Genomic DNA, 22,829 nt, shown 5'->3' on the forward strand with positions numbered 1-22,829 from the left:
CTCTCCCCTCTGTCCCCCTGGAAGGTCTTGAAGCTCTGTGTGCCTACAGCTAMTCAGAGGTGATTTCACTTTACCAGGATTTATGTTCCCAGTTATACTATAGTCTCAAAATAAAAAGGTTTCCTAATTCAAACTAATTGTGCACTCATCCCATAGAAATTCACAGACTACTAGTTTTACTATTAATTATACCTTAACCAACTCATACCCTCTTAATAGTAAAAAGTCCATACAATAATTACTTGTTATCTCATATGCATATATTTATACACACACACACGCTACTTGATCAATTTTCTTCAGTAGATTAGCAAGCCTTTCCATGTTCCCTGAAAGGCAAAAAGAAGAATCATTTATCTTATTCAAAGAATCTCATTACTGCATAATAAAAATGGAAAAACTTTGATAATACTGATGTAGCAGAGAAAGGCATCAGAGATATGACTGATAGAGAGATAAGACTTATGTTTCTACAGAGCAGGGTTTATACCCCAAATCAGTTTAGCATTCCCTCAGGATTTATACATTACACATCCATAGCCCTCATTTTTATAGGGGGTAATGCAGCAAGTTTTGTCAAATGGAATACCTAAGATGCTGAGAGCATCACACATTTATTCTGGAAAGTTTTGCCCTTTTCTTGTACTTGAAACATTTGTTAAGTTTTATAACCAAGTTAATTACAGGATAATTACAACTGTTACTTTACTTTGCCATGTAGCTTGGTAAGGGACTAGTAATCCAAGCTGTTTTCCCACCCATGGTCGAAGGAAGCTTAACTACAGGCGCAGGCTTTGCATGAGACACTACAACTGCGTTTACAACGTCTACTCAACATGTAGGAAGTACTAGCAATGGCACTATTGATAACAAAGTATTTATGGAAACTCTGTAATCTATATTTACTTATAGCATAGTATGTTTTGTTCCTGTCATCTTTTTCTGCAGAGTCAAATGTTGCTTTACTGCCTGCATGCTACTTCTCAAACAAAAAATAGTCATCTAATTAAATCTGAAGCATCCTTGACATTAAACAAGTTGATTAAAAAAAGACAAATAGAATCTGCTGTCAGCAGAGATGACCCTTTAAGACAAATAAAGCCCAGGAAATGCTACTCACTGAAAGACTGCTTTTCTAATCAGAGCTTCTCCCAGCAAGCCTTCTCATAACAGCCAGTAAGCCCTAGTACAAAGTCACGCAGGTACTCTGTCACTGTCTCCTCCAGGGGTATAAATAACTATCTTTCAATTTGCGTATTCTTTGTCCATTTTTAGCCCTTCTCTGGGATACAGCAGAACAATATGTAAATTGCAAGGGAAGTGCAAGAGAAACATTGCTCAGATGGAGAATCTCTTTTTGGTAGTACAATGAGGATAGTAGATTGACAGAATGTTACAGCCAAAGAAAGCTGAGATACTATTTTAAATGAGTTTTAAGTAAGATGATGTTTTGCATTCCAAATTTATGGATGGATCTTTGTCAAAAAGTCCTGTCACCTACTGTTGGGCTAGTTAAAGTTGGTAAAGAAGGAAGGATCACACCTACAGTCAGATCAAGATTCAGTGTTTAACACATCTCTTGACAGTCTCAAATCTCCTTTCACTTGAAAAAGAACAATGTTTTAAAAAGTTAACAGAATGTTTATATTACAATTTCTAACAATCTTTGAACAAAAAGAAAACCAAATCTTTCCCTTATATTTGGGCTATCAGGACAGTGACTCTCTGTAAAAAAAAAATCATTTACAGATTATCTTCACACTCAGAATGACTTACTGAGCAGAATTGATTCTGCGGAGAATAGCTTGGTGAATCTGTGCTTTTGCTTCTTGCTTTGGAAGCAGAGATGTAAAGATCTCTAACTGTAAAGAATAAATTGCTTTCAAGAATCAACAAATAACAAGAACTGTGGAGAAAAAAAAAATAAAAAAGTGACCGCCTAATAGTCATAGGAGAACAAACAGCTCATCAGCTCAGTATGAATTCTGACCAGCTTCACTCACTGATTGCCTCAAGGAACTTCAGCTGCTGCTGCACCTACAAGATCAATGTTGCTAATTGTGAGGAAAATTATTCAGGACAGTATAGAGTCTTCTATTAATGATGCCTGCCACAAGAATGTCAGTTTGTCTGCTACCAGAAAGGTTAACATCAAAATCAAATGCAACAATCTCATATGATGATTCACTAACTTTGTGGACAAAATTACTACAGCCATGCAAAAAAACCTCAGAATTGCCTGCATTTTCAAATTATTCTGGTGCCTGATCAACAAATGCCTAGCCTATTTGTGTTAAGGAATTTAATACACTTTGGCTAGATCATAGCAAAAGAAAATGAATTGCCATATTCAGCTGCTTTAGGGTTGTCAACAATCTTAGAAACACTGGACAAGATAATGGATCTATGGACAGAGAGTGGCTAATGCTACAGCAAAGGGTTTGCTGGAATGATTCTGCTACTTCTATTCAAGAAGACCTCAGAAAATTAAGAGTGACTGAGGGTTGGGTTAAAAAGCAAACAAACAACAGAAAACACCAAAACACAACTAGCTAAATTCACAAGAGAAATTAACCACACAGATCCCACCTCTGGAAGTCAATGAGCTACAAATACTCTGCACTGGCAGAGTCTCACTAGGTGCTTGCCACCTCCTTTTCCCCCCAAAATACCTAGTTTACTCATTGCCAGACACAAAACAAGGGAATTGCCTGGTGTGATGCAGTACAGGTTAATGTACTTCTAGAATTTAATCATCTATATTAATGGCTGTGAACATTTATCATTTCAAAATAATACAATGTCTATAAAAGAAATGCATATGATCTATACTTTCTCCATATATGGTTTATAAGTGAGACCAAAATCACCCATTAAATCCAGTATTTACTAGAAAACCAGGATAAATAAGTTTGAGTGACTATGGTCTGACTAGTTCTTAGTAGCTTATACAGTTACAAAGATCACAGTCCATTTGTCAGAGCAATAGCATTGCCATTCCTCATTTGAAAACTATTCATTTTTATATTGTATCAAATTAAAATGGTATTTACTGCTGTAAGTAACATTTTTATATTCCTCTACAAAATGAAGTAGCACACTTACATTACAACACCTCATTTAATCATTAATTACATCGGTGGATGTACATATGTGTACACATATATAAATTAAAACAAACAAAGTATTAGTAATATAGTATATTTTAGAGAGTGTAAGTTACCTCCTGCTCTTTTAGCCAAAACCTGGAGTGTCCCACTTGGAACCCTAAGTCTAAAACATTTTAAAATCTTCTTCAGTCCTTTGCAGTACAGCTTCATCCAGAATGCAGATCGAGCTGCTTTGTCTCACTGCAGAACCTGCAGCTGATACTACAGGAAAGCAAGGAAAGGAATCAGAGGCAATGGGCTCATTTCCTTACATGTTGATAGGTGCATGATCTCTAGCTACAAAGTTCAGTTTGTGTTTGGTTTTTCTTTTAGGGTGGGGGGAAGGAAGGGCCAGTATTTTACTAAGGAGAGCAGCCAGTTTTGTACACTTACTACTGCCCTTCCCAACCAATGAGAGAAGCCAGCACTCAGAGACAGTCTCACCAAAGTCAGCTGTCATCAAAGTCACTTTGTTTCAGTGCAGAAACTTCTCTTTCTTACTTGGGCTTTGTTTTGTTTTTTCACTTTGTTGATAACAGGCCCCCAGCTATGAAGCCAAACTGGTAGTTTACAAAAAAAAATAAATACAATCAAAAATATTAACCTAATAAACAAATACGATAACACAGTTCACCAAGTTGGTCTTTCATTTGTGCATTTTTCCCCCTAACTACAAAGTTAGTTTTGTCATCAGATTAAAAAACATAAAGCTGCTAAGAGGTTTACAATTCTTTGCATCATCCCTTCAAAAACCAATTTTTTACTGACTCAAGGTAGCAAGAGCTCTCCCTCAGCACGTTTAAAAAAAAAAATCAAGTAGCAGAAGAACTACTACGGAGATTGCCATCATGGCCTACAGTCTGTTTGCCTGTCATGCCTATCTGCCCAGAGATCATATCTTACTGACTGCTAGTTGCTGGTAAACCAGCAATTGGCTATTAAAGCAGGAAGACAAAATATGAGAATAGTATCCACTAAAAATTATTTATAAGCAGCATATGAAAAGAAAATTGTTTAGAACAAGTAGATAGAACACTTTCTTGATCAACAATTCACGTTCTTTTCCTTTTTTTTCCCTCTGTGATTAAACATGATGTCTTCATTAGTAAATCCTCTGTGTAAAGTTAATCCCTTTTAGCTACTTAAGGCTTAGAAAAGCTCACATCTCCCATTCCTGCCAATATGTTCTACCGATGATATAGCAGACTACATGAGATAGATGTTTTACAACTGCTCATCTAAGAAAATTTACCATAAAATTGCATCTTTTCTACTATTACTTGAAATCAAAATAACAAATTAGTGTGAATCACAAGACAGTTTATTCCATGTTTTTGGAGAACGTGATGATGGTAGAAAATGGGTCTTTTTCTTCTCCTCCACTCTAAAGGTTTCTTACAGACACTCGCTATCCATACAAAAGGTGTGTTTTTAAACATACAATTAACTTTGATTTAATACGCAGTCCAAATATTTACCTCCCTCAGATTTGAGACTACAGTATAACTAGCTGTAGTTCCATAGTCTAAGTTAACTACAGAAATACACAAAATTCTCACATGGACACGTACAAGGCAGTCTCTACCTTTTATCTATAAATGCATGCCAGTATACCCTATAGAAGTGAACAAAAATATATTACAAAGTGGTGTTTTAAAGTTTTCAGGTAAAATTACATCTGATAAAATGGAGATTTTTGCAAATAATAACCTGGCCTCCCTCCCAGGAAAATTAAGTAGGATTCGTGATTTTTTTTCAAACAGGAACATAAGCAATTAGCATTAAAATAAAAGAATCTTTCCTGAATTTAAGTAAACTATTAGTAAAAACATGTATATAAAAAAAGTGCAATTTGTTATCCTCTACTTCCCTTTCCATTCTGTATTTGCTTCTCTTTTAGATACTAAGAGGAAAAAAATACCCCATGGAACTCAATAAACGTGCTCCTGTTGTTTTCCTGGATATTTCTGCCCCAATTCCTGTTCTCTATACATCACTATCTTGATCCTTTTCTTGTCTAAATTTTAACACTTGGGGGAGAAGTATTCTCCCCTTCTGCTTATACAGCATTTAGCACACACTTCCCAGGCATGTTCCAGTCGAGTAATACTACACAGGCCGTGTTGGTCAAAACGCAGCCACAGCTTCCTTCACTGCCTCCCTGCATCTCAGTTCACACTACAGGTAAAGAGTGAAGTGCAGGTAAGAGCTGTGTATTCAGTCCTTCACTCTTCTAATCCTTTCTCTACCAGCTTAACAAGGCAGGTACAGAGCTCTGCCTCCAAAGCTTCAGGCCCAAGAGCGGAGGTGGGGAGAAACAGAGAGCCTACTGCCAACAGCTGTACAATATAGATTACTTTTCCCTTGGAGGAAGGAGGGAAAAAGAGTTGTGACTCCTAGAGACCCTCATGTTTTCCTTCACTGAAGTTCAATCTAGTCCAAAACAGCTATAATCCTCATTAATTGCATTTCTTGATTTCTACTTTTATAAAGGTCAAAAGATCGTGGAAGTGTTAACAGTCACATTATAGAAAAATAATAAATTAAGCCATTTTAATATCTCTTACATGTCTACAACACATAAGAAAATAAAGTCACTGTCTCATACTCATTTATTTATTTCTCTAATCTGAAGAGGGGGTTTTTTGTTTGTTTTAAAGTTGAGTTTAAAAGAGCAGCTTTAACACTAAAGATTTTTTACTACCTCAGCAATGAATTATTAGCAGAGGCAAGCGCGTATTTTCTGCATAGACCCAACAATGACATTAACCCTGAACTAAAGAGAATATCTTCCTAAACAGTAACAAATAGTTCACTTTCAATGCCAACTCAGTCCTAAGAGAATGCCAATTATACCAAGTTTGCAAAAACAGATGTATGGTGATTTTGTAATCTAGACTACTTCACACCAGAGACCGATAAAAACATTCATCTCAATTAACTTAGGATCTAAGGCTTAATTTGAACTGTTGCCTCAGAGGTGAAAGGCCATCACTTCATCCAATAAACCACCCATACCTTTTATTTACAATAAATATTAACCTGCCTGYTTTATGTTTAAAATGATACCTTTGAAACTATATTTTTACCATTCCAAAGACTGTCTCTTCTACCACATGTAGAAAAAGGATTAGTGCTGTTCGTGGTTATATTTATAAAACATACTTAGTTTGAAAAGATGGCCAACTGTCATAAAGTAACAAACTTCAGTCCTAATCAATATGAGGCACAATGATAACTGATTGAAATTCCTCAAATTAGGAGATCACTTCCAGTTTACAAATGACACTAATCCATAATATCAGATTTCTACTTTACTTTTTAAAAGTTGCTCAAGAGCTCCTTGAATTGAAAATCATTTTGAAATACACAAAAAAAGAATCAAACAGAAATAGATGAAATCATAGAGATTAATGAATGAAAGAGTTACTAARAATTCCTCAAAATAATATTTCTACAGTTGTGAGTTCTGCCGAATAAGTGAAGGAAAAAAATATCCTATTAACTTCTTATATAATAGAAGTTTCTCACTAATCTCAATTTTCCGAATTGTCATGTTTAACTTCCTAAGCAGCACTTCTCACTTACCTCCAAAGCATCTCACAGAAGTGATCAATAAATACCAGATGGCAGGAATACTATGTTTTAATAATATTTCCCTGAAGTTCCAAATATTTTATCAAAAAGATAAACAAGCTGCCAAATCTATTACCATTTACTTCATTTTGCTTAGGGAAATATTTTGAAGTATACTTCTTGATTTTCTACATGATGAGAAGTGGTACAGAAGCTAGTGACATTCACATTATCCTAGGTATATATTCCATAAAGACTCAAATACTTCACCGGATTCCTATTTAAGTTTTATCATGTTCACCGGCAGATGGTAAAGCCTCAAAAACCCTTACAATGCAATATCTCTTCATTACTGGAAAAGGAAAAAACAGCAAGACCTACTTTTAAAGAAGACATTGCTGAAACCACAGCAGTTTTTTTGCTGATTTGGACATACTGGGAAAGGAGCAAGAGAAGGTAATGATGCATCTGTAAGATGGATATTTATTCTTCTATGATGTGTTTTCTGCCTCCTTAAGCTGCTTTAGGCCAACCTCTATTTTCTGAGATTGCTACTCCAATATATTAATTTTCTCAGATCCAGCTTTTCCCACCAAAAAAGGGGTAAATCCATACATAAAATACTATGTTTGGAAAAATGCTTATAATTGCTTCCCTGAAGCCATGAAGGTATATTCTTTAGTCATTTATACTAACAGTTATTTGACTTCTCCCAATAGGTAGACAGTACTAAAAAAATATTTTAACAAAGGCGTTCATTCTTTTCCTTAAAACAGTCTGAACTATAAAGATGATTTTCAGGTCTGTTAACAATAGTTTAGTCTTTCAAAGACAGGAAAAAGCAGAAGTAAAAGAAATACGCAGTATTTATTTATAGCTCTCCAAGATAATTGTATTGAAACAACCACATGCAACAGAATCATAGGCAGATTTCTTTCTTTGCCTCAAAACAGCCAGTTAGGTTATATTTATATAACATGAATATGCAACTACACCAGACCAAGTTTTAAAAAGTTTTAATATATGCAAGTAAAATATGATCTGAAAAGCCTTTTGAAAATTCAGCATGGAATACTGAAAAGTGGTTTAAATACAATGATATTTTCTCATTAGGCATTGAGCATACAGGCTGAAGATTTTTGCTCCTGTGTGCCACTATTTCTGTACTGTGTTTCAGTTCCACTACTGAAGTCTCACTTGTTCCAAATGCTACATCTTGGCTAGTCCAACTTGTAACCTGTCTTCTATTCAAAGTAGAAATAAGAATTACGACCTTGTGAGACTTATAAGGAAACTGGAAAAGAATCGTATTTGGACAGGAGACCACTAGTACTCATAACACTGCAGGATGTGGTATTAGGGATTCATTAGGTAGCATCCCTCCTACAGAGTCCATATTAAAATGAACCTTCTCTACATTTTCTCTCCACAGCTTAATATGTCACATTTGTTAAATGTGAGAATGCTGCCTGTCTGTTCAAAGCGTTAAACAAAAGTATGGAGCACTAGGAAATTAATTTCCAAAGACATTAAAAAAAATAGCTACGCTGCATCTATTATTGCATAGGTACTTGTCCTATGGAACTTCCAAGTCTCAATAATCCATCTGCCTCTCTAAAAATTTTTTTTTAAGATTTTTATTCATTTATTTAAATCCTGAATTGACACAGCCGTATTCTGAGCATCCGGGAAAAAACATTATGCTTTATTCCAGTTTTTGCTATATCTCCCATCTTAAATTTCTGCAGCAGCAAAAGGTTCACTGGGCATGTACATGAGAAACATTTAAGGACCATGCTGAGCAATGGTTCCAACTCTCAGCTCCTTCACACTCCACCCCTTTCTCTCTCTATGCCTAGCTGGCCAGAACAAACACAGAGGTTATCAGGAATTATTCCTTCTCTCCAAACAGAACACAGGCCCAGAAGGCACAGTCCCTTTCTCAGGCATATTTTTCAATGATTTTGCTTAGGAAAAAGATACTTGCACACTACATTAACAGGAGAAGCATGGGATTAACATGATGTAGCCTTTTAACAAAGTCTGGTCCAGACTTCAATGACAGTATGTGGGGTGAAAATACAAATCTGGGCCCTAAAATACATGAAAAGATCATCTCAAAAAAAATGCCCCAATCACCATTCCACATGGCATAAGAGACTGAGTCTTGTAGATCTAATCTTTATTCCTTTCAAGTTACTGCTAACTCCTGTGTCACAGTGCCAGAATTCATTTTATCCTTGTCACTGCTCTGGAAATATTAAGCAGCCTAATAAGATGCCTGGTCAGAAATGCTAAAAGTAGTATGAAAGAAATTTGTTTGCCAAATGATGTGTCTGACTTATCTGCCCTTCTGCTTTGCAAATTTATTACAAATGGGTTTTAAAATAGATTTGTATGTTCCCCTTACACTGAAAGTTACAGTCCTCATAGCAGACACAAGTGAAGGTCTACTCCACTGGAAGATGAAATAATGTAGTTCTCACAGTGTTACAGACAGTTTCTTTCTCAAGCTGCTGACTACACTGCTTACTATTGGATGCATCTCTATCATCACTATCTGAGCTGACTGTTGGTTGTCTAATGGGCAGACTGCAGGCAAATCTTCTTATATGAGTTAACCTCCTGATTACAGCTTTATATTTAGTTTTAAGTCAACCTCTTAAGCTCTACATAATTAAAAAACAAACTTCCTTCTTTGCATTAGCTTCCCGCACAAACACTGAGCTCTCCAAAAATGAAACCAAGGCCATATTGAAGGTGATGATAGTTCTCAGCAGCTTCTGAGTCAGGATTTCACGCATAAGTTGCAAGTCATACCCACTGAAAAAGTATACATTTGTTCTTTAGTACAACTACAATCCACAATGAATTAAAAAACAACAAAAAACTTCTACCTCGAAAACATTTAACAGGTAAGAGGTTATAAAGAAGTTAACAGCAGAAATTAGGTTTTCAAACAATACTATGATTTTAATAGTGGTTTATTTGAGCACAGCTATTTCCTTGAATGTCGTTACTATGCAGATCCAACATCTCAGCCTACATTTACTTACCACCTTTTGCCTAACTTTAAAATGTTAGCTTCTGTGTTTACAATTTTGCAGAGAATTAAATATCTGATTTAAGATGATTGCCCACCTCTGCATGGATTTTTATTAAATGGAAAAAGTTTGTTTATTTGTAATATAGAAAACCTTACAAACCACTTAAAAAACAAGTTATTCATAATTCTTGCTGTACTGAAGGAGAGGTTTCTCCATGACAGAGTAAAAACTTGTATGCTTCAAAACTGAAATGTAGAATCTGGACACAGTTAGACTACCTAAGTTCAGAAAGGTACCTTTTACCAACTTCAGGCAAGATTTGCCTTACATCTCTGAACTCCACTCCACCCACAAGACATTTATGAGAGCTGGCAACATCATTTGCGCAGGATTCTGCCTCCACTGAATGTTACCCACACACGCAGAGCTCACCAAGTAATCAAGCCAAAGAACAAAGTTTCTTACAATTGCTGCTCCATCATCAAATGCCCCCCTCCAACATCTTCTGTAATTTCAGTGCTTTTATTCTTCATCTTCAAGCATCACGATGAAAAAGAAACGAAATGAAAAAAGCCAGAAAAGGAACAAAAACAACTGACAAGAAAACAAGATAGAAGAAAAAGTCTTCAGCTAGAAGACAGGAAGAACAAGTTGCATGAAAGCGCCAAGGAACAAGGACACAGGCAGCAAACACGGAATACCAGGAATGAAAAACTTCAACCGCAACAGCGTATTTTTGATCCACATTCTAGAATAAATCCAGAAGTTTCAACTACAGTGATTTCTCTGTAGTAAGTTAACGTGTCTCTCTCATTCCCTGGCCCCTGCAGAAGAAAATTTTCTAAGGATCTACAAATCTGAATGCAAACCATCAATAATGAGGAGAAATTTTCCAAGCAAGCCACACTCCACTTTCTTTATGGTAAAAATCCAGGAAATAGATTTAACAGGAGGGGAGAAGAACAGGAGAAGTAAGAAATAGCTGTAGATCCATTATTTCATTTGGCATCACTCACTGCAGCATGTGCGCCCTATCATATGACAAAGAGAATGTACATAAACTTTTCATCCTTCTTTACTTCCCCTCCACTGCAATGTGTGGCTATAGCTGCTCCTCACTTAGATAACTGTGTACTACCTAATCTGAAAAAAAAACATTTATTCTACAAATGAATCAGTCTTTGAAGGACATGAGTTTTCTGAAGATACTATGCTTCATTTGGCACAGAAGTTGAATGAAAGAGAAATGCAAGAAGCAAAAGGACAGACAGCTGAATGTCACTCTGTAACAATGTTTTTCCTCTATTTTAAAAAGGTCCAAAAGGTCCAGAGCTACCACTTAATGTTTTCCTGACTCTTTCCTTAGCATATTTGGATTCCTAGCAACACGTAGCTGGGGCCAGGGTGGAAAGATGAGAAAGGAAAGGCACAGCTCACAATTTGTTCGACTGTACCACTGTCTGTTCTCCTGCACCCTGTCCCAAATTCAGCAGTGCTAAATCACTCATACCTCCAGTGAGGTAGTACAGTGGGACTATCGAGTGCCAGGAAGGAAAATTATTACTTTATTACTTTATTTTAATTTTATATTTCATTATTACTTTATGACTTTATTTATGCTCCATGATTCTCCCATTCTCATCCTCAAGCTCATGAAATGTTGCCTTGCTTTAAACACGAGCTAAAGAGATGCAGCAATACTGGTTACGTTATCCCTCCATCCCTCACCATCAGCATCAGCACGCCTCACCCACCATGACCCAGGTACTTAAGAGACCAGAGTTTGTTCTCTGCCATGAAGTTCCTGAGTGATCTTGGGCAAGTCGTTTACACTAACTGTTAAAACCAATTAGCTAACCAATACCCACATGCAATGACAAAGATGCATCCATTTTCCACACAATTTTCAGCAGGAAGAAGGACAACAGCATTTTTGGACTAACACTGCAGAATGACCAGTAAAATATCTGCTATTTATGAGGCTAAATTCTGCTTAGTTTAAGCAATCACAGCTTCCACAGAAGTAAACGAAAACTCAGTAGTGTAGACTGTATTTAAGTAACTCCTAAGGATTGTGTGGGTCAGGGAAGAACAAACAAACAAACAAAAACAACTACTAACAGCAAGCTATAAGATAAAGTAAGCTCCCTCTTATTTAACTTACATCTCTTCCATCTTCATCCCTCCCCAGGGGCAAATTCAGCCCTGACCTAAACAGACATAAATCCCATTAAATTGTGCTGGAACTGAATCCAGTACTGCCAGGTCATGCAGCATCCTCACAAATACAAATAAAACCTATTTTGTTCAAATGCTGAGTAACAAATTGGTACAAGTTGCTGCACTATTTTTCCAATTACATCATCACTGAATTTCTCTATTATCTGTATGTCACTAAATTGAGTAAACAAGATATTCTAAGTTGGTAATGAGATCCTTAGCCATTCACCACTTACTCCTGTTAAGGAATGATACAGAAGCCTGTTCTGTTCGCAGTCAGTCATCTGTTTTTACAGCACAAATCACAATTCTCTGCAGTCACATGTTCTCTTTGCTCACCCACAAGACTGACACATATGATCTCTTCAGCTCTCTTTCTTCAGAAACCTAATCATTGTTTTAGTACTGTTCTAAGGGCTAGGTTTTCATTAAGCACTTAGGCAAAGAATACTGTCTATACATTCATTCGACAATCAATTTCAAGCAAAATTGGCCACAACCCCCCAATTTTGATAGTCCATTGATAAAGATAATAGTCTAACCACTTATACTTGTTATAATATCTAGCCACATACAACCTACAAACCTTTTTAACTACAAAGGTTTAAAAGTAGCCAATGACAACTGGTTAAGCACACTTCTAGATAATTAAAAGAAGTACTGGTCAAGTGATTCCTGCCACAGTACACCATTAATTCAAATAAGCATGATTCAGGGAGTGAATAAAGGTTTTCACAAACTAGAGCTGGAGAGCAGCATGACTATTAACAATTCTCTTCTAATTTTAACCAAGGTACGCAACATTATCATCTGAATTACCCACACATGTTTCAAGAGCACCCTGAACACTGAAGTTTTAAGCTAGTTTGTAAACAACTTCAAATCTAGGGTGAAAACTGGCAGAACCAGTATGAAGACTTTGTGTGCTTTCTACTCCAAGAAAAAAAAAAGGGGGGGGTATCAATCACCCAGTTTTAAAGGCAGCTGACTGAAGCCATTCATTGAGTGGTGCATTGTCACTACTGTGGGCCCATGAATAACTCTCAAAAGTCCCCCCCAACCTTTTTTGTTCCTCTGAGTAGACTCTTAGCAGCATAATTTTTTTTTCCACTCTCTGAATGGCTTACAGAGATCAGCTGAAAAGAAACACTATCAGCAAAAACAAAAGTTTTGAAGAAAAAGTGAGAACAAAGTGGATTTATTAGAGACAACTTGTGATTCATGGCCTGTACTGTGCTTTGCCCCTCTTTTTACCTCAATACACTCTTCAGTTTTACTGCTGGATAAGAGTAAGACAGACTACTGCACTTCTCCTAGCAACCAAAAATCACTTAGGGGAAAAAAGCGTGTTGTCTGCTGAAARGGAGAACAGAAAAATTTGGGGTCATACAACGCCAGACATATGTTCTTTTGCATCTGATCCKAAATTGATCAATTGTCAAAAAGATACAGTAAATAATAGCAAATAGTCCTGTTTTATACAGACTCATATTAGTTGTTTTGATACTTTTCATACATTTCATTTTCTTTTAATTATGTTTTAACAGCTCCTACTACTGTAAATAGTTTTGCCTTCAGGGACACATTCTACTCCTYACTGTTTCAAAAGTTGTCTTCTTTCATCACAGGGGTGCGTGTATGTGTTTGTGCAAACACACATGTTTTTTATGGAAATATGCATACAAGCACAGCTATTTTTAGAGTTTTACAACTGACAGGACTAAAAGACTGTTTTATCATAGGCTCCCTCTATTCCATTTGGTGGGATTTTATCCCGTGGGACTGTTTCTTATAAAATAAGCTGCCTGGTCTTATTAGATAACCATCACATTGTGCAGTAAAGATTAATCAAATTCATAGAGAAAAAGAAAGCAGAACAAGTTTATAATTCAGGTATACACCTGAACAGACATAGAATATTGATTTGCTTAAAAGACAAAACATTATTTCTTAAAATCCAGTTGGCAGCAAAACAGATCTAACAGATAAGAAGGTAAAATGTAATAATAGCCTGCAGTACTTCTGAGACTTACTTTCTCCATGAAATGTCCTTTGCTTAACAGCTGTCTCACTGATGCAAATAGATGACTTTAATTAGGCCCCTGAATTTCCCTTATATGTCATAAAAGTATATACACACGTTAAAAAATCCAGTCAATCTTTCAGAACTCTTCTGAGAATATCTTCTCTGGAGATATTCAAAGCCTGCCTGGATATAACCCTGTCTAACATGCGCTAGGTGACCCTTCTTGAGCAGGGGGATTGGACTAGATGATTTCCAGAGGTCCCTTCCAACCTTACTGATTCTATGATTCTGCACTGAATAGAGTATAAATCCATGAAGAATTTAGTTAGTTGCATCAAAATATAATGTAGCATTTTCTTGCAATCGCTCCAAACTAGTAGTAAATTCAATACAATAGTAGTAGATTCAATATAATTTAACAGAAAGATTTATTCACTTCATGGATAAGTGATACAGAAATATATAACAATGATATGAGTCTAAACATACTGCACATAAAATTATTAGGCAACAGTAATACTATCACGCTAGCAAGACACTAGTGTTGTGCTTCCCTCTTTACTCCCCGTGCTACCTGACCCAGGTACATTCTTTGTAGCCCAGTTCCTCTGCTATCCTGTCTCTCCTCTCGTTCCCCTTCTAAAAGCAGGGCACTCCCTTAACCCATTAAGCCAAAGGGCTGGAACCAGTGTCATCTCTAACCTCAGGACAGCATCAGAGCAGTGCAGCACTACTGTGCATGCAGGACCAGTAAAGGTTCTCCAGGTCCTGTGTGTTGGGCCCACAATTTTATGGAGGGAGGGAGGGAAGGAGGGAGGCAAGGAGGGAGGGAGATCTCCCCCACACAGAACCTCTTGCTGCAGCCTCCACTGCAGAATGACAATCTCAAAGACAAGATGAGCTGACTGCAGGAAGGAAACTCAGGTGGAGAAAGCACACCACCAGCAGCCCTTCCAAGCCGCTTGTAGTGCAACAGTATTGCTAGACAATTCATTTTTTTCCCCACAATGCCAATATGCAATAAACTACCACCCAACTCTTACACATAAAGTTCTCTTTAGGACACAATATACAGCACTTTGTTAAAATTGATCATTCCTTTGCCAGGATAAAGTCATTTGAGCTACAGGACATGTGAACTTGAAAAACTGCATGGAATGACAGCTTGAGAAACCATGATTACAGGGCTGATGTAGCATTAAAATACTTCTCATAACTGCATCTTAATTCTTGACATTTTCACAGCAGTAAAAGAGTACCTCTGGTATCCTGGCACGAATAGTTCCTCCAGTTCACTTTGCATGAGAAAGCTGCTGCTCAATGTTAGTTACCTGACATTTTGGTTTTAAAAGGTTGAATTTTTTCCACTCAGTTTCTCTTGCAATCAATTGATAGTGATTAATAGATGTGAACTACAGAGTATATCATGTTTTACAACTTGCTGCTGGCCATTTATTCTTTGCATTATTTGTCCAATCTGCATTTATGACAAATATATTACTGAGAAACTCTTCTTGCCTTGGCACACCACACTGCAACTATATAAGCAATGCATAAATACATATTAAAAGACCACACGCCACAACAGGCATTGTGGCATAGTCATCTAGGTAGACTCCAATGGATAACACTGTACTTCAGCTCTTGGCACCCCCACTGATTCTACCAGTTCATTTCCATATCTCAGGCCAAATAAGCTGTTGCCCCAACTAATTTACCAAGGTGGGAGGGGAGGGGGGAGAGAGAACAAAAACACAGAACAAAAGTAAATTATAACAGTATAAAACAGTAGTATATGGATGGGCCACTGTCTTTCGCTGTATTAGACTGAAGAATTCTGGATCTTAAGGGGTACAATGAAGACTCACTGACATATCACATATCGTAAGGTTTCCCTAAACCAAGGTTGGAATGGTGTCTCATGCAACAAGCACCTGCAAACAATGAGGACTTAAAGTGCTTTGTGTTCTTCCTATCATAACTTGCACAGATGATTAGAGCTGAATGAATATATCCACAACTAGGAAGGTTTAACAGCATAAAAAGCTTGCAGTAAAACCTAGATGCATACAGTCTTGATTAATCTCAAAATATGCACTGGAATCACCAAAAGATCTGCAACCTTCAGTTGTCAGTAAACCAAATATGATGCATTATTTCCAGGCAGAATGTAAGAGAAATAAGTAACCTTATCAAAATGAAGTTGTGTGGCTTCTACAGCCATTGTTTTTGCTGTGTAATTAAACTCAAAGCATAGGAGAAGGATGTTCACAAATCTGTATAGAAAATCAGCAGAAAATTCGCTCAAAACCCAGTGAAATCAATGGGACAACTTGCAGAGTTCCAGATAACCATTATTTGCATATATAACCCGACAATTTCCTCAGCCCCCCCCCCCCCAAAAAAAACCCAAATAAATAAACAAACAAAAAACATAGCTGGGGAAGAGTGGGAAAGACTGCAAGTTAAACACTTACGCACAAGCTACTTCCACCAGAACTCTTTTAAATTAATATCTTCACACCATGATTGTCCATAATACACAGATGAATCTCAATTAGGCTTGGCTATTAGGGCACAGTGGCTCAATGTAAGAATCAGCAGCTTATTACATGGGTACTACTGGTTAGTTTGTGTACTGTTATTCATACATTATTTTAATAAAATTAAGAGCAAATCTTTGCTCTCTTACAAGGCAGCAAATCCCAGAGAAGCAGCAGAGAGGGAATAAAAAGCCACTTCTTACTTTATGAACTTTCGGCTTGAAAAATATTAAGAATTATAGTCCTATCACACATCCAAACATAAGAGGTAGCTTTCCAATTATAAAGGGATACTCTGCACTAGTAAAGAGAGGAACAAGAAATAGGAATAATAAATAGGAACAAGAAAGGAATAAATAGAACCACAGCAAAAACATACTTCCGTATCCTCTAGGATTCAGAAGCTAATGGAAGGATGTAGCAACCAGTTAGCTTTGTCTTGCAACAAGATTACATTCATAAAGATCAAATATCAAAAGAAAATGCAGGGCTTTATTTATGGTAATTCAAGATATCACCTGCTCTCAAGGTCTTCATTGCAGAAGACTCAATGGCAAAACTAGTACAGATTTCAGCAGTGCAGAATTAGGTCCTAAATTCATATGGGCTTATGCCATTATTCTTTACACTAATGAAAAGTATTAACTGCAGGTGCTTAATAGGAATTTTGTTGAGGAAATGGCTTACGGCAAGGGCACACTGATGACTCAATCTTATTTCTGGACACAACTTCAAAAGCAGAAAGTCCAGTTTGTGTTGTATACTAGAAGCCACACCTAAGACTTAAGATGAGATTAAAAACTACAATCACAAATCTCATTTACCATTATTTAAAGTTATTACAGTTATTGTAGTCAAAGATCTCATAGGTAACAGTACACATGACCAGCTTTGCATAAAAGGTACCCTCAAAACTCTCTCCAAAGTGGCGATTTAAGGTCAGATTCTATACACTTCTATGTATCAAAATTTTTTGAATGCATAAAAAATATGCCGCATAAAAACGCAAGTGTAAGAAAGTTTGAGTAACAAGATACTAAACATTTTGTAATTCATCCAATGCTTACATGTAAGAAATGTCTCTTCAGTCAGAGCCAAAAAAGCATTTATTTATTTGGCAAGCGTGAATACTTGCTTACTTCTACACGCAAAATAAAGAGATTCCCATAGAAATGTAGAAATGAGCACGAATAAACCAGCCTCTTGGCAAGAAAGAGCATCAATATGATTACTAAGTAGCATCTACAAGGTTGGTATGAGAGGTAGTGAGCCAGATGGCAGCCACAGGAATAGCAACCTCTGCCATGCCAGCTGAGATAACAGATAAAACCTGACAGCAGTGTTCTTCTTAGGTGGCTGAAACGGATTGTACTGAACCCGTTAGCTATCTATTTAGCTGAAATCAATATTTGAATAGCAAATCAAGGGTACAACTGGCTAAAAAGCATCATACTGCATTCTCCTTAGTAATTTCCACTAAATAGTTCAGCAGTGGACAGAGCATGTTTTGAGACCAGTGCTATGAGCCAACACAGCATTGCTATAGAAAAACCAACCAACAGCCAAAGCTCCATTTTCTCCCACTGAATTTCTCAGAGAGTCTCCTTCCATGCTTTTTAGGCATCCTTAAAAATCTATTGAAATCTTTTTGTCTGCTTTTATGGTTACAGATCTTAAGACTATCTATGCCTTGCATTGATAACATTTATTTAGAAGCAACATCAATCCCATCATTCCAGGAAATTACTAATGGAAGAATTATTGTAGTAAGTCCAATTCATTGAGCTATTGAAAAGTTTATACACACACACACACACCTATTCTGCCTTTTCAGAAAGAACTATAGGTGTCAGACCTTTTGTCCTACAATAAGTCAGCCAAAGGAACAAAAGGGAAAAACAAATTACTTTTCAAACATAGCCATCTCTGGAAGCATTACTACAGCACTTTCTCGTGGTCTATCTTTTGCACATAAGTACATGCTGTTGCAATAACAATTTACCAGACAGGAAGTAAGAAAAGCAAAATATTAAGGCTAATTCAGCAAAACATTTCATCATGGGCAAAAATTCATCCCTACTCAGCAAAGTTTTAAAGCATATCATTAACTTGGAACACATGTTTAAATTCCTACTAGCTTCATTGAGATTCTGAGTAAGTAACAGAAGCATGAGCCTAAATGCTCTTCAGAATCAGGTCCTAAGGAAGGACAAGCTAAAGGAAGCAGAAATGTAAATTCTCCATTTAAACAGAACTTTAGCACATTAAAACACAAACATTCCACAGAATCAAAGGTTATCCATCAACAGCAACACTCACATGAGAGATCAAGACCCTGTCAGCACACATATTCATTTTAAAAATACATTCTAGCTTTCTATAAAAGACATTCTCCGATGGGCCACCGAGACTTGTGCAAGGTCACAGATGTGTGGCTCACTGGTGTAAAGAAATAAAGAGATAAAATACTGGAAAAGATTATAAAGTTTAAGGTAGAATGCTCAACCACCATATCAGATGAATACTTTTCATTAAGGAAATAAATGTTTTCAAATTATATTAAAATGAAGATGAAATGCTGCTGTTACAGAATTATTCTCATATTTCTTTAATACCAAACATACAAGATTGTCACACTTGCAGTTTTCAAGGGACAATGGCTAAAGGCCAGGCCTAACATAAATGGCTGTAGTTTTCCTTGAAAGCACTGGGAGTCATACAAGGGCTGAATTTGGCCCACAAAAGTCAATCACATATACTGATGCCCAATTACTGTTTTATTTTATGGTATGGATACTATGTAGATAGATATATGCATGTATATCTTGGTTCCACATATACATATATGTATATGTGTACACACACACACACACGTGCATGTAGATAGATATATGCATGTATATCTTGGTTCCACATATACATATATGTATATGTGTACACACACACACACGTGCATGTATATATATATATACACTATATATATTTTTAAATATATATATATACACACACACATATGAAACTAAGACTGATGGCTAAAAGCAAAAGAAGAGAGAATTACAGTTATTCCCTGGACAAATTGCAAGAATGGGGCAGTGCTACAGGAAAATTATAAGCACAATAAAAAAAATGTACGTTTTCTGCCATTTATATCGAATTCTGCAATTTCAGGTGCCATAAAAGCACAGACAGAGAAAATAACTTTAGAAGGAAAAAAATTACCATGTCAATCTACACCACTATGCACTGTGTAATACCACTTGTGAGTCACTGAACAAAACCAATGTCAGAGAGGAAAGGATGGGTATCATGCCTTAAATACTAGGGTGTCTTTCTCTATTTGGACCTCATGATCCAAACAAGACAGCATGGGGGAAAAAGAAGAAATTAAAAGGGAACCTTTAAACGCAAAAAATAATCCAAGGACTTATTAACCAAGCAGTTCATAGCCTGAGTTTTTTTTTTTTTAATATGACAAACAACACTAATGTCAATATATATATTTTCAAAGCAACTGGTGGCACATATCACCCTAAGGTGTAATCATAATTACTATGCACCTAAAGGGACAAAAATACTGCACAGTAAGGTTGCATACCAGTATTTCTTCAAAGCTACTTGTTAGTCATTTTGACAATAACAGCTTATCTGTATTTTGTCATGATGTGCTATCCAGGAGGCATTTTTTTAAGAGCAGTTAATGTAGCCAGACTTGACACAGCCCCTGCAATATCCTCACAAGAAGGGAGAGGACAGCACCTTTTCCGGGCAATTTCATAGCATGTTTTTCTAATGGTCCAGCTCTGAATTAGCTATATGCTTCACCTGCACCCTGCACCCTGTTCTATAAGGCTAGAACAGAATAAAGGTTCTACTTGTGTTCCCTCTGACAAAACCAGAATAAATTATGTCTTGCTCCTGTCGTTCCAGCAAGCTGGTTAATTGCATTTGTTTCATATATCTCCAAACAGCCTGGCACATTAATTACATTCTGTAACACCAAGCTCCTCTGATTCACTCTGTCACTTCCACTGAGCACTTTAATTGTATTCCTTCTAGCTACATACAATTTTAAATACTTACTAATAATTACATTTCCACAGCCTGATGTTTACAGTTTGTATACAAAGATCTCTCTGATACTGGAGGCCCTCCAGTTCTGAATCAAAATGTGTTACAGGAGAGAGGAAAAAAACAAACAAACAAACAAAAAACACAAACCACCACCACGCAGAACCATGACCACGGTGGTAGATGCAAATGTTCCCCATTAAATCATTTCATAGACGGAACTTCCTACTGTTTAAGATGTACATACATTATGTAAAAAGTGTATTTTCTTATCAGTAGATTGAACTGAAGGGTAAATTGCACAGTATATTATGCAATCAGTGTAAGGTGGTATGTGAATGTCTCCCCCTGCTAGTCTATGCACCTTGCCTCCTTTCTTGCATGAGTAGAGAGGAGGGACAGAAATATCCCCAATAGCCTATGACTGCAAACAGCAATCCTACAGCAGGTGAGGTAACATCACTTCATATTACAAACAATCCTTGCTTAAAGGCTGGTAGTGTAAATACTGCGAGCATTAGCTTTCTGGAACAAAGTTTGCTCTATAGCACACAGGCAAAAATGGCCAGGGTCCCAGACAGCGCATWCATCTGAAGTCTAAAAGACTGTTTAAATACTCCGTATTAGGAGGACAGCCAAACATTTGGTCCCAGCTCATTCGCGCACAAGCGGTATGCTGTTACAGACGCACGCTTCCTAGCTGTCTTCTTGAACTACTGGGATGCACGTAGCGCCTACCGTGCAGCCCAGCACCAACCCCACATTGTAACGTTATTTTAAGCGCTACCCTTCCACTGAGGTTTCCGCCCTCCCTGAAACACGCTCGCCACCAAATGCTCGTTTATATTCCWTCTCCCCTTACTTGAAGAACGAGCCTTGTCCCAAAAGGAAAGAGGGGGGTGGGAAGGAGACCTCTCCACATCCCCGCTAAGCTCGGGGGGTCGCTCTGCCCGGCCCGGTCCGGCCGGCGGGAGGCGCCCGGGGGCGCTGCCGACCCTCCTCACCTGGAGCCGAGGCGCGGCCGGGCGGCTCCCCCCGGCTCGAAGTTTAACAATAGCAGACGGCAGCGCGGGGCGCAGCAACGGCGGCTCCCCGCTGCCTGCCCTCCCCCGCCCCCAAACACACACACACACACACACACACCCCTTCCCCGAAATACGGGGCTCAGCACGGCGGTTGGCCCTCTCTCCCGTTCATAAGCTACTTTTCCATTAAGTTAGCAAGATGGGAAGAACTGCTTACTGGAAACGTATAGTCTTCCTTTTTCTCCCTTTCCCTCTCCCCTCCCCACAATACCTTATATATAGAGATATATATATGTATAACAGCAGAAGCAAACTTAAGACTCTGTAACGTTCAATGCTTAGTAACGTCGTCCATGTGCTGTCCCAAATCTGATTCCGCCGAAGGGATATTTTGCACAGAAAACAGCTTATCTGAAACAAGGGAACTTACCATAGACTTGAAAACACGCAAATCCAAAGAGCAGGAGAGGCGTCAGCAGACCCATTTTGACATATTAAAAGCAATCCAGATCGCTTGCAAGACCAATTCCAGAGAGATTAAAAAAAGAAAAAAAAAAGTATCCCAAAGCAGCAGGAGGTAGGTTCAAAAGTTTTCAGTTCCCCAGCAGCTAATTGCAGCGGAAAGGGAAAGCCTGAAATCAACAGAAGCTACAGATGGAAAGGTCTTCAATGTGACACTTTTAGACCCATCCAGATTAGAGCAGAGAGCGAGCTCCGAAGGCTTCTGCTTTGCACACACTCCTTCCCAAATTCCCACCAATCCAACCCAAGCAGAGGAATTATTCAAGTGTGCCTAAGACTCTCTTTAGGATCCATGGCAATCCAAAAGCAAGCTCTTTCTCCGGAAGACACGACGAGACTTTGAGAAAAGACCTGATTCCTAGAAAGTGTTCCAAAAACTTCCCGGCACTTTGCAGGAAAATCATTGGCGTGGTTTGGCTATTTTTCCTTTCCTCTCTCCCTCTCCGCCAAATCAGTTCAAGCTGTAGAGTTTCTCACTTAACTTCCATAATAGGCACGCCTATAGGCAGTGCGCTACGAGAGGGGACGGCGCTCGGAGCATCCCCCTCCAAACCCAGCCCTGAAGCCTCCCTTCTCACCGGCAGCCCGAACGCCAAGTGCCCGCGGGCAGTCAGTCCCGCGCGCTGCCGGCGCCGGGGGGCGGGAGCAGCGCG

The 22,829-nt window shown here is 37.8% G+C and overlaps 1 protein-coding gene across 6 annotated transcripts in view; it reads right to left on the reverse strand.

Annotated features, from left to right (window-relative positions):
• The window catches only part of ROBO2 (roundabout guidance receptor 2), a 459,690-nt gene extending 436,900 nt beyond the window's left edge, over nt 1-22,790 (reverse strand). For all 6 annotated transcript variants that reach the window (XM_085318916.1, XM_085318912.1, XM_085318914.1 and 3 more), the window contains exon 1: nt 22,085-22,790. In XM_085318916.1, the coding sequence (XP_085175042.1) occupies nt 22,085-22,139 (55 nt within the window). In that variant the 5' untranslated portion in view covers nt 22,140-22,790. The remainder of the gene's footprint in view (nt 1-22,084) is intronic.
• Between the last annotated feature and the right edge of the window lie 39 nt (nt 22,791-22,829).

The sequence above is a fragment of the Rhea americana genome, unplaced genomic scaffold, assembly GCF_003343005.1.
Source record: "Rhea americana isolate MKP2758 unplaced genomic scaffold, rheAme1 scaffold_56, whole genome shotgun sequence".
Taxonomy (NCBI): domain Eukaryota; kingdom Metazoa; phylum Chordata; class Aves; order Rheiformes; family Rheidae; genus Rhea; species Rhea americana.